The 11,932-nt window shown below is 54.8% G+C and overlaps 1 protein-coding gene across 1 annotated transcript; it reads left to right on the top strand.

The window, feature by feature from the left end:
- Nucleotides 1–1,779: 1,779 nt before the first annotated feature.
- On the top strand, nucleotides 1,780–4,744 carry EGR1 (early growth response 1). The gene is made up of 2 exons (XM_004586453.2): nucleotides 1,780–2,616; nucleotides 3,241–4,744. Exons 1-2 carry the CDS (start codon nucleotides 2,319–2,321, stop codon nucleotides 4,581–4,583), a joined length of 1,641 nt encoding a protein of 546 aa, XP_004586510.1. The 5' UTR covers nucleotides 1,780–2,318; the 3' UTR covers nucleotides 4,584–4,744.
- The last annotated feature ends 7,188 nt before the right edge of the window (nucleotides 4,745–11,932 follow it).

The raw sequence follows: 11,932 nt of genomic DNA, 5'->3' as shown, positions 1-11,932 counted from the left end.
CCACTGATACAGAATTCCAATTTTAAAGCGGGCCTGGGGGCTTAGGGATTACACAGAGGGCAGCAGTGGAAACTTCAGGCTCCATACAGCCCTTCCTAAAGAGATATTGATCAATGCCACCCCCTTTCATCACAGTACAAAAAAGTGGGCCAAAATAAAAAGCCTGGCCAAAGGACCCCACCAAGCAGGGGCAAGAGGAGCATCCAGTGTTCTGACCCTGCCCTGCCCCCCATGGACAGGCAGGTGGAAGGCAGGAATGTCCCCCCCCTTCACCTTGCTCACTTGAGATTAGGGGGAGCTCAATGGGCGAGGGAGTCCTGGTTCACAGCTGAATTCCTAAACTCGATTTTTGTAAGACAGTGTAGAGATGGGAGAGGCAGACGGAGAGGTATGAAGCCCTAGAGAACGGCCGGCTTCCCCCTAAGCCTTCCCCCTTCGGTTGCACCCTCCTTACCCACATACATACACACTTTCTCCTTTTCACAGTCAGAAAAACATGCTTCTCCGTAGATTCGGAGCTAGAGCCAGGGCCTTCCCTTCCTGGAATCACTGTTTCCTTTGGGGTACGCATTTGGTTGACAGGTGGGGTGGGGAGCGGGGAGGGCTTCCCTGTTCGCGGCTCGCTCGTGGCCCGGCTCGGGGAGGGGGGTGTCATCCCGGAGTCGGGGCGCCTTGGCAGCCGCGCGTCTCGGGGGACTGCAGCCGAGCAGCCCGGGCTGCGGCGCCTGCTCAGTGGGCGCGCACTGCGTCGCAGGCTCCCCCGGCCTGGCTTGGCTGCGCGCCCGGCACACAAGGGGGAGCGCGGCCGGGGGGGCCCCCCCTAGGGGGAACCACCGAGTCGCCAAGCAGGTCCTCTTGGACATGGGGTCCCCGGACATCCCACAGGGAAGCCCCCAATTCAGAATCCCGCAGGGACAAAGGTGGAGGAAATGCCCCAGCGTCGCCCACAACCATTCCCCCCTTGGCTCCCGCTTGGGGCCAGACTGGGGTCTCTCCTAGAATAATCAGGAACCCAAATCCGCTCACCGCCACCCCCGCACAAGGTGAGCTGTTTGCAGGCCCAGGACACTGGGGTCAGCTTTTGGTTCCTGGGTGGCGCAGAGGGTCTCCGACCCCCCCCCCACAGTCCCATCCCACTAGGAGGTGGCCGAAGAAGCAAGCGCCCCACTGCCACGCGAGATCCCAAGCGGCCCTGCTTTCCGGGCCTCAGTTTCCACAGTGACACCTGGAAAGTCACTGTGTCATTGGTCCGGGCGCGGGGTCAGTGCTCCGCCTCTCCCGGGCGGCCTCTGCCCTCGCCAGCGCAGCCGCTCCTCCCCCTCCGCTACCCGCTGGCTCCCACGGTCCCCGACGTGGGCGGGCGGGCCCTGGATGACGGCTGCAGAGCCCCGGCCCGGCTCGCCCTCGCCCCCGCTCCGGGTCCGGCTTTCCCCAGCCCGGCGATCGCCTGGGAGCCGCCGGAGCCGCCGCGCGCCCGGCGTCCGCCGCCTCCCGCTGTCCCCGGGCCCGGCGCGCGCTCCCGCGCGCCCGCGTGCCCGCGCTCCCGGCTCCGACCCCGAGAGGCGAGCGCTGTGGGGGGAGGCGGGGAGGCCGGCGGCAGCGACCCGGAAACGCCATATAAGGAGCAGGAAGGATCTCCCGCCGGAACAAGCCTTATTTGGGCAGAGCCTTATTTGGAGTGGCCCGATATGGTCCGGCCGCTTCCGGCGCGGGGCGGAGGGGAGCAGGCGGAGGGAAGGGGCGGGGGCAAGCCGGGAACTCCGGGGCCGCCTCGCCGCCTCGAGGCCCGGGCTGGAGGCTGCAAACGGCGGCTCCCTCCGGGCCTCGGCGCCTGGGATGCGGGAGCGAGCGCGGGGCCCCGCGGCGGGACGGAGGTGCCCCCAGCCCTGCGAGAGGGGGCTTCGCGTCACTCCGGGTCCTCCCGGCCGCTCTTGCCATATTAGGGCTTCCTGCTTCCCATAAATGGCCATGTACGTCACGCCGGAGGCGGGCCCGTACTGTTACAGACCCTTCAAATAGAGGCGGATTCGGGGAGTCGCGAGAGATCCCAGCACGCAGAACTTGGGGAGCCGCCGCCAGCCGTCACCAGCCACAGCCGCAGGACCGGTCCCTGCCCAGCTCCACGCGACCGCGCCGCGTCCACGCCCGCCCGCGGCGAGGACGAGCCGGGACCCTACCGCGCTCATCCCAGTTGCGCCCCGCATGTGACCCGGCCGGGTCCCCCCACCCTCCCCCAGGAGTGTGTCCCCGGCAGCGGCGGCCCCCGGCTGCGCGCACCCGCCCCGACACCAGCTCTGCCGTCCGCCCGTCGGTCCGGTATGGCTGCGGCCAAGGCCGAGATGCAGCTCATGTCTCCGCTGCAGATCTCAGACCCTTTCGGCTCTTTTCCCCACTCGCCCACCATGGACAACTACCCCAAGCTGGAAGAGATGCTGCTGCTGAGCAACGGGGCTCCCCAGTTCCTCGGGGCCGCCGGGGCCCCGGAGGGCAGCGGCAGTAACGGCAGCGGCACCAGCGGGGGCGGCGGAGGTGGAGGGGGCGGCAGCGGCGGCAACAGCAGCGCCTTCAATCCTCAGGGGGAACCGGGCGAGCCGCCGTACGAGCACCTGACCGCAGGTAAGCCAGGGCCTGCGCCACTGTCCAGCCGTGCGGTCCCTCCCTGCAAGAGTGCCTGCGACTGGGGTTTCCCTTCCCTCTGCGCATCCACAGGGTCAGGTGTTAAAAGGGATGCCCGGGACACCCCTGGCCCGGTCCCTGGCGCGCAGCGAGCTTTCCTTCTGCAGGAAGAGCTGTGGAGCTGCGTGGGTGGGTGGCGGGCTGGGGGAGGGGGGCTTGTTTTGATGAGCAGCGTTGCTGCGCCCCCCACCTCCCGGTGCAGAAAAGGCTTGCCTTGAGGGCCGCCTGTGCGCCAGGAACCGTGGACATCTGGGGCCAGGGGCGCGCAGCAGGCTGCCGCGGTGCGGGCGGGAATCCTCGGCCGCGCAGCCGCCGCCGCTGCGCAGCGCCAGGGAGCCGCAGTGGAGGGGGATTCTCCGTATTTGCGTCAGCTGTTGTTGAAACGGGCCCTGCCACTGGAGCGGGTCCAGGAACATTGCAATCGACTGCCATCAATTATTAACCAGCTCCGGAGTCGCTGGTGGCCGCCCGACCTCTTGCCCGCCCGGCAGCCGGGGTCCTCCTTGTGGACAGCTCTTGCTCTCGCCTGTAACCGGGCCTCCCTTCTGTTGTCTCTCCCGCCAGAGTCCTTTCCCGACATCTCTCTGAATGGCGACAAGGTGTTGGTGGAGACGAGTTACCCTAGCCAAACCACGCGGCTGCCCCCCATCACCTACACCGGCCGTTTCTCTCTAGAACCTGCGCCCAACAGCGGCAACACCTTGTGGCCCGAGCCCCTCTTCAGCCTGGTCAGTGGCCTCGTGAGCATGAGCAACCCTCCAGCCTCCTCCTCAGCACCATCTCCAGTGGCCTCCTCCTCCTCTGCCACCTCCTCCTCTTCGTCCTCGTCCTCTTCCTCCTCGTCCTCGGCCTCCCAGAGCCCACCCCTGAGCTGCGCCGTGCCCTCCAACGAAAGCAGCCCCATCTACTCTGCGGCACCCACCTTCCCCACTCCCAACGCGGACATTTTCCCCGAGCCTCAGGGCCAGGCCTTTCCTGGCTCGGCAGGGACTGCGCTCCAGTACCCACCTCCTGCCTACCCCGCCACCAAGGGGGGCTTCCAGGTCCCCATGATCCCCGACTACCTGTTTCCACAACAGCAGGGAGACCTGGGCCTGGGCAACCCAGACCAGAAGCCCTTCCAGGGCCTGGAAAGTCGCACCCAACAGCCTTCGCTCACGCCACTGTCCACTATCAAGGCCTTTGCCACACAGTCGGGCTCTCAGGACCTGAAGGCCCTTAATGCCACCTACCAGTCCCAGCTCATTAAGCCCAGCCGCATGCGCAAGTACCCCAACCGGCCCAGCAAGACACCACCCCACGAGCGCCCATATGCCTGCCCTGTGGAATCCTGCGATCGGCGCTTCTCCCGCTCTGACGAGCTCACACGGCACATCCGCATCCACACGGGCCAGAAGCCCTTCCAGTGTCGCATCTGCATGCGCAACTTCAGCCGCAGTGACCACCTCACCACCCACATTCGCACCCACACGGGGGAAAAGCCCTTCGCCTGCGATATTTGCGGGAGGAAGTTTGCCCGGAGCGATGAGCGCAAGAGGCACACCAAGATCCATTTGCGGCAGAAGGACAAGAAAGCAGACAAAAGTGTTGTGGCCTCTTCGGCCACCTCTTCCCTCTCTTCCTACGCGTCCCCGGTCACTACCTCTTATGCGTCCCCAGTTGCCACCTCGTACCCGTCCCCCGTGCCCACTTCCTACTCCTCACCGGGCTCCTCGACCTACCCGTCCCCTGTGCACAGCGGCTTCCCGTCACCGGCTGTGGCCACCACGTACTCCTCCGTCCCTCCCGTCTTCCCAGCCCAGGTCAGCAGCTTCCCGTCCTCAGCTGTCACCAACTCCTTCAGCGCCTCCACGGGGCTCTCGGACATGACGGCAACATTTTCTCCCAGGACAATTGAAATTTGCTAAAGGGAAAGAGAAGACTAGGGGAAAAGGGAAAGAAAGAAACACAAGAGACTTAAAGGGCAGGAGAAGGAGGTGGCCATGGCAGGGGACTCCTCTCGGGTCGGATGGTGGAGGCTCTTCTGGTGAAGACCCGCCTGCGCCCCAGAGTGGAAGGCCCTGGTCTCCCCTGCCCCCTCTGCTACAGAGTGGAAGGCCGGCTCCCTTCTGTCCGCCTTCCCCATCTCCCGCCAGAACCCCTTCCCTATTCCTGTTGACTTCAGCTGCCTGAAACAGCCATGTTCAAGTTCTTCACCTCTATCCAAAGAACTTGACTTGCATGGATTTTGGATAAATCATTTCAGTATCATCTCCATGGTCCGCCTGACCACCCCTTGCTCCCTTCAGTGCTAGAAAATCGAGTTGGCAAAAAACAGGATTTGGGTCCCTGGGACCCCTGCCCTGTGCCCTTGTACAGTGTCTGTGCCATGGATTTTGTTTTTCTTGGGGTACTCTTGATGTGAAGATAATTTGCATATTCTATTGTATAATTTGGAATTAGGGCCTCATCTTGGGGGGGGAGGGAAAAAAAACAAAGAAAAGCCAAGCAAACCAATGGTGATCCTCTATTTTGTGATGATGCTGTGACAATAAGTTTGAAGCTTTCTTTGAAACAGCAGTGTCCTAGGCATTAGTCAGAGCATGTGTCAGAGTTGTTCCGTTAACCTTTCTGTAAATAGTGCTCGATTGTACTCTCACATGTGGCAAAATATGGTTTGGTTTTTTCTTTTCTGTTTTTTGGGAAAAAAAGTGTTTTGTTTTTTGTCCTCTTGGTTTAAAAGTTTCACGTCTTGGTGCCTTTTGTGTGATGCGCCTAGCTGAGGGCTTGACATGTGCAATCGGGAGGGACATGCTCACCTCTAGCCTTAAGGGGGGCAGGGAGTGACAATTGTTGGGGGGAGGAGGCTTTGGGAGCAAAACAAAGATGAGGGCTGGGCTGAGCCTCGGTTCTCCGGAATGTAAGGAAACAAAAATCTAAAAGCAAAATCTGAACTCTCAAAAGTCTATTTTTTTAACTGAAAATGTAAATTTATACATATATTCAGGAGTTGGAATGTTGTAGTTACCTACTGAGTAGGCGGCGATTTTTTGTATGTTATGAACATGCAGTTCATTATTTTGTGGTTTTACTTTGTACTTGTGTTTGCTTAAACAAAGTGACTGTTTGGCCTATAAACACATTGAATGCGCTTTATTGCCCATGGGATATGTGGTGTATATCCTTCAGAAAAATTAAAAGGATAATAAAGTAGCTGTGATTGGGTATGTGTTTCCTGGGCTGGGGGAAGAGCTCTGCTGTGGTAGGGGTGCTGATGGAGGGGAGATTTCCTACAGACTGGGCCTTTATAGATTGGAGGATGCTCCAGCCTGAGTCGCAGCACGTGTGTGTCGCAGAGTAAATTCTTAAGTACTAAGTAGGGGTCTTCTCTGCTTGATACATGGTGTCTTCCTCTCCAGTTATGGTGTGCTGCAGCTCTACACTAGGGAATTAATGCTAAAAGTAAGAGAAGCACAGAACTCGAGTTAGGGGGTAGGACACCTGTGGCCAGAGACAGGGCTACCCTCTGAGCATCAAATGTTCAGCTAGGCCTGTCCCTCCACCCCCACACCTCTACCCAAGGTTGGAAATCCCTGCTGAGTGCATTAAGTGGAGATATGAGGTGGGCACAGGACTTTGGGAAGTAATAAAGACCATTTGGGGCTGGTTCAGGCTCTCCCTCCCATCCCCCATGTTCCCCAGCAACCAGAGGGCATCAGAGAAGCCTAGACTGAGGCGAAGGCCAGAGATGAAGCCAAGAATCCTTCCAGGAAGAAAATCTCATCACTTGCCAGCTGGAACTGTTGTCCTTGGCAGCTTCCTGAGACATGGGGGCAGAGAGGGCAGGAGGCCGGCCTGGTGTGGGAGGTTCCCATCCAGGCCAAGTCTGTCCACAGCGTGTAGGAAGCAGATGGTGCTGGGTCCTTGGGGCCTCAGCTCCCAAAGGGCTCATTGTCACTACTGGAACAATCCTGAAGGGCATGTGAGAGTTTTTCTACTCAGAGAGGTCTTGACCTGACCACCAGAGCTGTTTGTATTCCAAGAATTCAGACTGTTGGTCAGGGAGATAGAGAGGTAAGCCAAAGCTTACTGTGTGGTGTTAGGTTACACAATATGGGAAAGGAGAGGCTCTGTGGGAGAACAGGGAAAGGCTCCCAGCTTTCCTGGGGCCTTAGGAAAGGTGGAAGGGTTGAGTTTGGAAGCACAGATGGAAGTCAACACAATAAGTGACTTTCTGTGTGCGGCAGGAAGAACGCTAGCCAACTGTCTGCCGAAGAGTGCCGATGGGATGAAAGTGTCACCTCCAACCCTGCTGTCTCTGGTTTGGCATCTGCTGTGGAGCAGATAGGTAATTGATGTGAGCCTTGGTTAATAAAGAGACCCACAGCCCATCCTGAATGGTTAAGTTCTAGCTCCAATCCTGATTTCAACTTCCTGCTCATGTGAGCCCTAGGAGCAGGTTGTGGGTCAAGTAGCGGGTCCCTGCCATGTACATGGGAGTTCTGGACTGACTTCCAGGCTCCCAGGCTTGGCCTGCTCCAGCCAAAGGCATTTGGGAAGTGAACTAGCACTCTCTGTCTCTCTCCCTCTATCTCTCAGCCTTTCAAATCAAGGACAAAATTTAAAAAGAACTAAAAGTAAAAAAAGGAGATTTGGCATCCTGGCATTCCCAAACCTTGGCTCCCTGCTCAACTTCTGACCCCTAAAATCAGAGACAGTGAAGTGCTATCTCTACCCACAGTGGTTCAGCAGGCCCTACCATGCCTCCATCCCTTGTCCTCTACTGAAGATCCTCCGGGTTGTCAACATACACCTCCTTGGGCTAGGAGAATTCCAAGAACGCCCTGACAAGAGCCCCATTCTTTCTGTTGTGTTTGGCCTCTCTGCACCAATGCGGTTGCTCTCTGCCCTCTCTGCTCTCTCTACCTCTTCAGGCTGGAGCAGGGAGGAGCAGGAACTCTCTCTTGCTGAGTTCCTTCTCTGGGACTCTCCCGGTGAAGTTACCAGGTCCCCATAGGACAGTGTTTGTGCTGGTACACCTCTTCCCAGCCTCGCCCACCCCTCCCCAGGTCTTGGAACACAAGCCTATGCTTGTGTTTCTCACCTCAGATTGCCAAGCAACAGAACATAGTCAGGATTAATAAGAAGGTGCAAAGAGACTCTATTCCTTGAGAGCAGTGCCTCAGAAATTCCCAGGCCCTGGTGTGCTGACACCTAGCCTCTGGAGCTGACCTTGGTGTCTGTCAAAGCTGTTCTGAGGCAGATGGCTCTTAGAGAATGTTTGCCAAGCTCGCTAGCTCATTTTTATTAGTCCCCTCACCAGGGTTTCTGGAGATTCTGACATGCAAAAGTTTGCATGGCTGGAATAGAACACAGCTCAAAACATTGCCCCATTTTGTGGTAGAATGAGTGTCCACTGAGAAACCAGGATACTGGGGCAGTGCTGATAAGAACTGTCATCATCATAAAGGTTGGGGCTTAGAAAGGGACTCAGGCTACATTATCTAGGGCTTCAGGAATGTGAGGAAGGAGAAAGTGGAGGAGGACTGGCGAGGAGAGGGAGAAGGGAGACTTAGCCAGCTAAGGTCAGGTTAGATTCTGAAGTAGAAGAGCCAGGTCCTATGGAGTCTTAGCCCTGGCTCTAGGTCCCTGGGAAGTTCTAGTTTTGCTTAAATCTCACAGACGGTCCATCACACCTGTTCTGAAAGATTCTGAGTACTCAGAAAGATGGAGCCTAGCCTGGCAGTCATGCTGGGGTTTGCTATGTATTTCCTTGTACTCTCCCAATTGGACGCTTTTGACACCCGCAGAAAAAAAAGAACCAGGAATGGGTACTATAAGGTCAGAAGTATTCTGTTTTTCCCCAGCTTCTTTCTCCAGCTTTGTTTTCCTTTTTTTTTTTTTTTTTAAGATTTACTTATTTTATTGGAAAGTCAGATACACAGAGAGGAAGACCAGTCTGATAATTCACTTTCCAAGGGGCTGCAATGGCTGGAGCTATGCCAATCCGAAGCCAGGAGTCAAGAGCTTCTTCCGGGTCTCCCACATTGGTGCAGGGTCCAAAGGCTTTGGGCTGTCCTCGACTGCTTTCCCAGGCCACAACCAGGGAGCTGGATGGGAAGCAGGGCCACCAGGATTAGAACTGGTACCCCTATGGGATCCTGGCATGTACATGGTGAGGACTTTAGCCGCTAGGCTACTTCACTGCTCCCCCCTGCTTTTTTTTTTTTTTTTTTTTTTAAGATTTATACTTATGTATCTGAAAGAGTTACGCAGAGAGATCCAGAGAAATCCTGTGTCTTTCCATCCAGTGGCTCATCACACCCTGAAAAGGGCCACAACAACAACAGATCTGTTGGCATTTTCTAGAGTTTCTTTCTTTATAAAGATGTATTTATTTTTATTGGAAAGTCAGATTTACAGAGAGGAGGGACTAAGAGAAAGATCATCCATCCACTGTTTCACTTGGAGCTGAGTTGATCCGAAGCCAGGAACCTGGAGCCTCTTCCAGGTCTCCCACGCGGGTTCAGGGTCCCGAGGCCTTGGGCCATGCTCTGCTGCTTTCCCTGGCCTCAAGCAGGGAGCTGAATGGGAAGTGGAGCTGCCAGGATATGAACCAGCACTCATATGGGATCCCAGCACTTGCAAGGTAAGGACTTCAGTCAATTGGCTATTGCACCAGGGCCTCTAGAAATTCTTTTTCTTTCTTTTTTTTTTCCAAAGATTTATTTATTTTTATTGGAAAGGTAGATTTACAGAGAGGAGGGATTGATTGAGAGAAAGATCTTCTATCTGCTGGTTCACTCCCCAAGTGGCTACAATGGCTGGAGCTGAGCTGATCCAAAGAGAACTTTAGTTGCTAGGCTGCTGCGCTGGGCCCCAGAATTACTTATAAGTGAAATCATTCAGTTGGTGCTTGGTTCTGGCTCATTTCAGGTAGCATCTTCATGTTACGATTCATTCATATTGTGTGTACAAGTAGTTATGTCCCTGTACTACCTGGTGATCTTCCAGTGTATGACTCCATTATAGACAGTTCGTTCCTGCCCCTCCCTCCCCGCTCCTCCCCCATGCCTTTATTTCCTTCTGTGGGCTTTGGTTTGGTTTCCTTGAGGACTGTTAGAAATAAAACTGTTGTCAAGTTTTGGGTACAAGTCTCTGTGCATTATCCCTATCTACTCTGTTGCCTCCGCCTCCGGCACTTTCTTCCACCACAGTCTCATTTACTGACCTCCCTGGTGCTTGAAAAAAATCACCTATTTGTCCTGCTGCTGCTCTGGAGTCAGGGTCTTGCCTCCTGAAAGATTTTCTTCTTTTCATGTCTCTTTGAGTAAACAGAGCCAAGCCCCTTCATCATTTTTATTACTCTACTCCAAACTCTGTCTTGTTTGTTTATATCTTCCTGGTAATGAAATGTCCGGACTAAGCAAGGTATATGGTCATTATCTATGCGTTGATGATACTTGGCTAGCAAAGAAAAGCACATGGCAGGGAGTGGCTTGGGACATATTAGTTGTTGTTATCCCCAAAAAGAGGAGAGGCTCTGAACATTAACACAGTGTAGACAGGGATCAAAATATGTCATCAGAACCCACCAATAGGTATCATTTTTACATATCTGTTAAAGATAAAAAAAATTAAAGGTAAGAAGAGGCAGAGGGGAAAATGGATGTTTGAAACAATGGTTAAGTGACCAGTTAGGACAACCCATATCTCATACGAGGTGAAGTGACTGGGTTGGAGTACTAGCTGAACTCTGTACTCCAGCTTCCTGCTAATGCAAACCCTGGGAAATATCAGACAATGGCTCAAGCACCTGTGTTCCTGGCACTCACATGGCAAACCCAGATAAAGTTCTTGGCACCTGGTTTTGGCCTGGCTCAGCCTTAGGTGTTGCAGACATTTGGGGAGTGAACCAGGAGGTGGAAGTTTCTTCTTGGTGTTTCTCTTTCATACACACACACACACATTTTCAAATGAAATGAAACTAGTTATGTATGTAAAAAAAAAAAAAAGCTCCCCAGTTGTCATTTCTATCCTAATGGCGTTTCTTCCATTTCTTGTGACAATGGCCCTTACCTGCGCCCTGGCCAGCTGTCTGCTCTGAACACTGCCTGCTGAGATCCTGGGCTGGTTTCCAAATTGAAGGCTACAGAGCCAGTCTTGGAGCACAGGAGATGAGGCCATCCTAAGACAGGCACTCATTTGAGGGAAGAGTTCAAGAAACTGGGAGAGCCTTGCAGGTTAAAATGAGCCTCTCCTCAGGGAAACCGGGCTGCCCACCAGACAGTCCCCCAACTCCCAAGCAAACCCACGTGCTTCCATTTGCCCAGCTGTGGGCAACTTGGTCCTGGCAATGTGGAGAGCATCCAGGAGAAAGAGAAACTGGCCTCTGCAGTCTCCTTCAGCCCAACTTTGAATTCCCTCAGGCTGGCTCCTCATACGCAGAGCATCCCTACCAGCTGTCTGATGGGATGCCACTTACAGCCGCCTCACTGCCACCCTCCATCCATCCATGCAGTCTTCTCAGAACCTGTCAGTGATACCCTCAGATCCACCTGACGCGGTCCACTGGTTACCTTCTCAGGTCAACAAAAGCAGTGTTCTCCATCTTTTGCTAATGACACTAATGTAACTTTTCTCATCCTCAGGTGCACACAAACCAGAAATTCCCATATGGTGACTGCTTCTGATCCATCTACAGCAGCCTTAGGACAAATTTGGTCACCTCCGATTGATAATGACCACCCTGAACTGCTGTGTCCTCAGAGCCACCTTTTTTTTATTTTTAAGACTTATTTATTTTTTATTGCAAAATCAGATATATATAAAGAGGAGGAGAGACAGAGAGAAAGATCTTCCATCTGATGATTCACTCCTCAAGTGACCCCAACAGCCGGTGCTTTGTCAATTCGGAGCCAGGAGTCAGATCCTCTTCCGGGTCTCCCACGCGGGTGCAGGATCCCAATGCATTGGGCCGTCCTCGACTGCCATCCCAGGCCACAAGCAGGGAGCGGGATGGGAAGTGGAGCTGCCAGGATTAGAACCGGCGCCCATATGGGATCCCGGGGCGTTCAAGGCGAGGACTTTAGGCGCTAGGCTACTGTGCCAGGCCCCTCAGAGCCATCTTAAAGCAAGTTCTTATTTGTGGAAAAAAAAAAGTATTCTCATGACTTAAAAGGCAGAACAGAAAGAGTAAACGTGCTGCATCGCGAGGTTGTGTGCAGCCTTACTTCCAACATACTCTCCATGTACTGCTGAACTTCCTCTGCTTATT

The sequence above is a fragment of the Ochotona princeps genome, chromosome 19 (genome assembly GCF_030435755.1).
Source record: "Ochotona princeps isolate mOchPri1 chromosome 19, mOchPri1.hap1, whole genome shotgun sequence".
Classification (NCBI taxonomy): Eukaryota; Metazoa; Chordata; class Mammalia; order Lagomorpha; family Ochotonidae; genus Ochotona; species Ochotona princeps.
The sequence above is the reverse complement of the archived record's forward strand: the minus strand, read 5'-3'. Positions and strand labels throughout refer to the sequence as shown.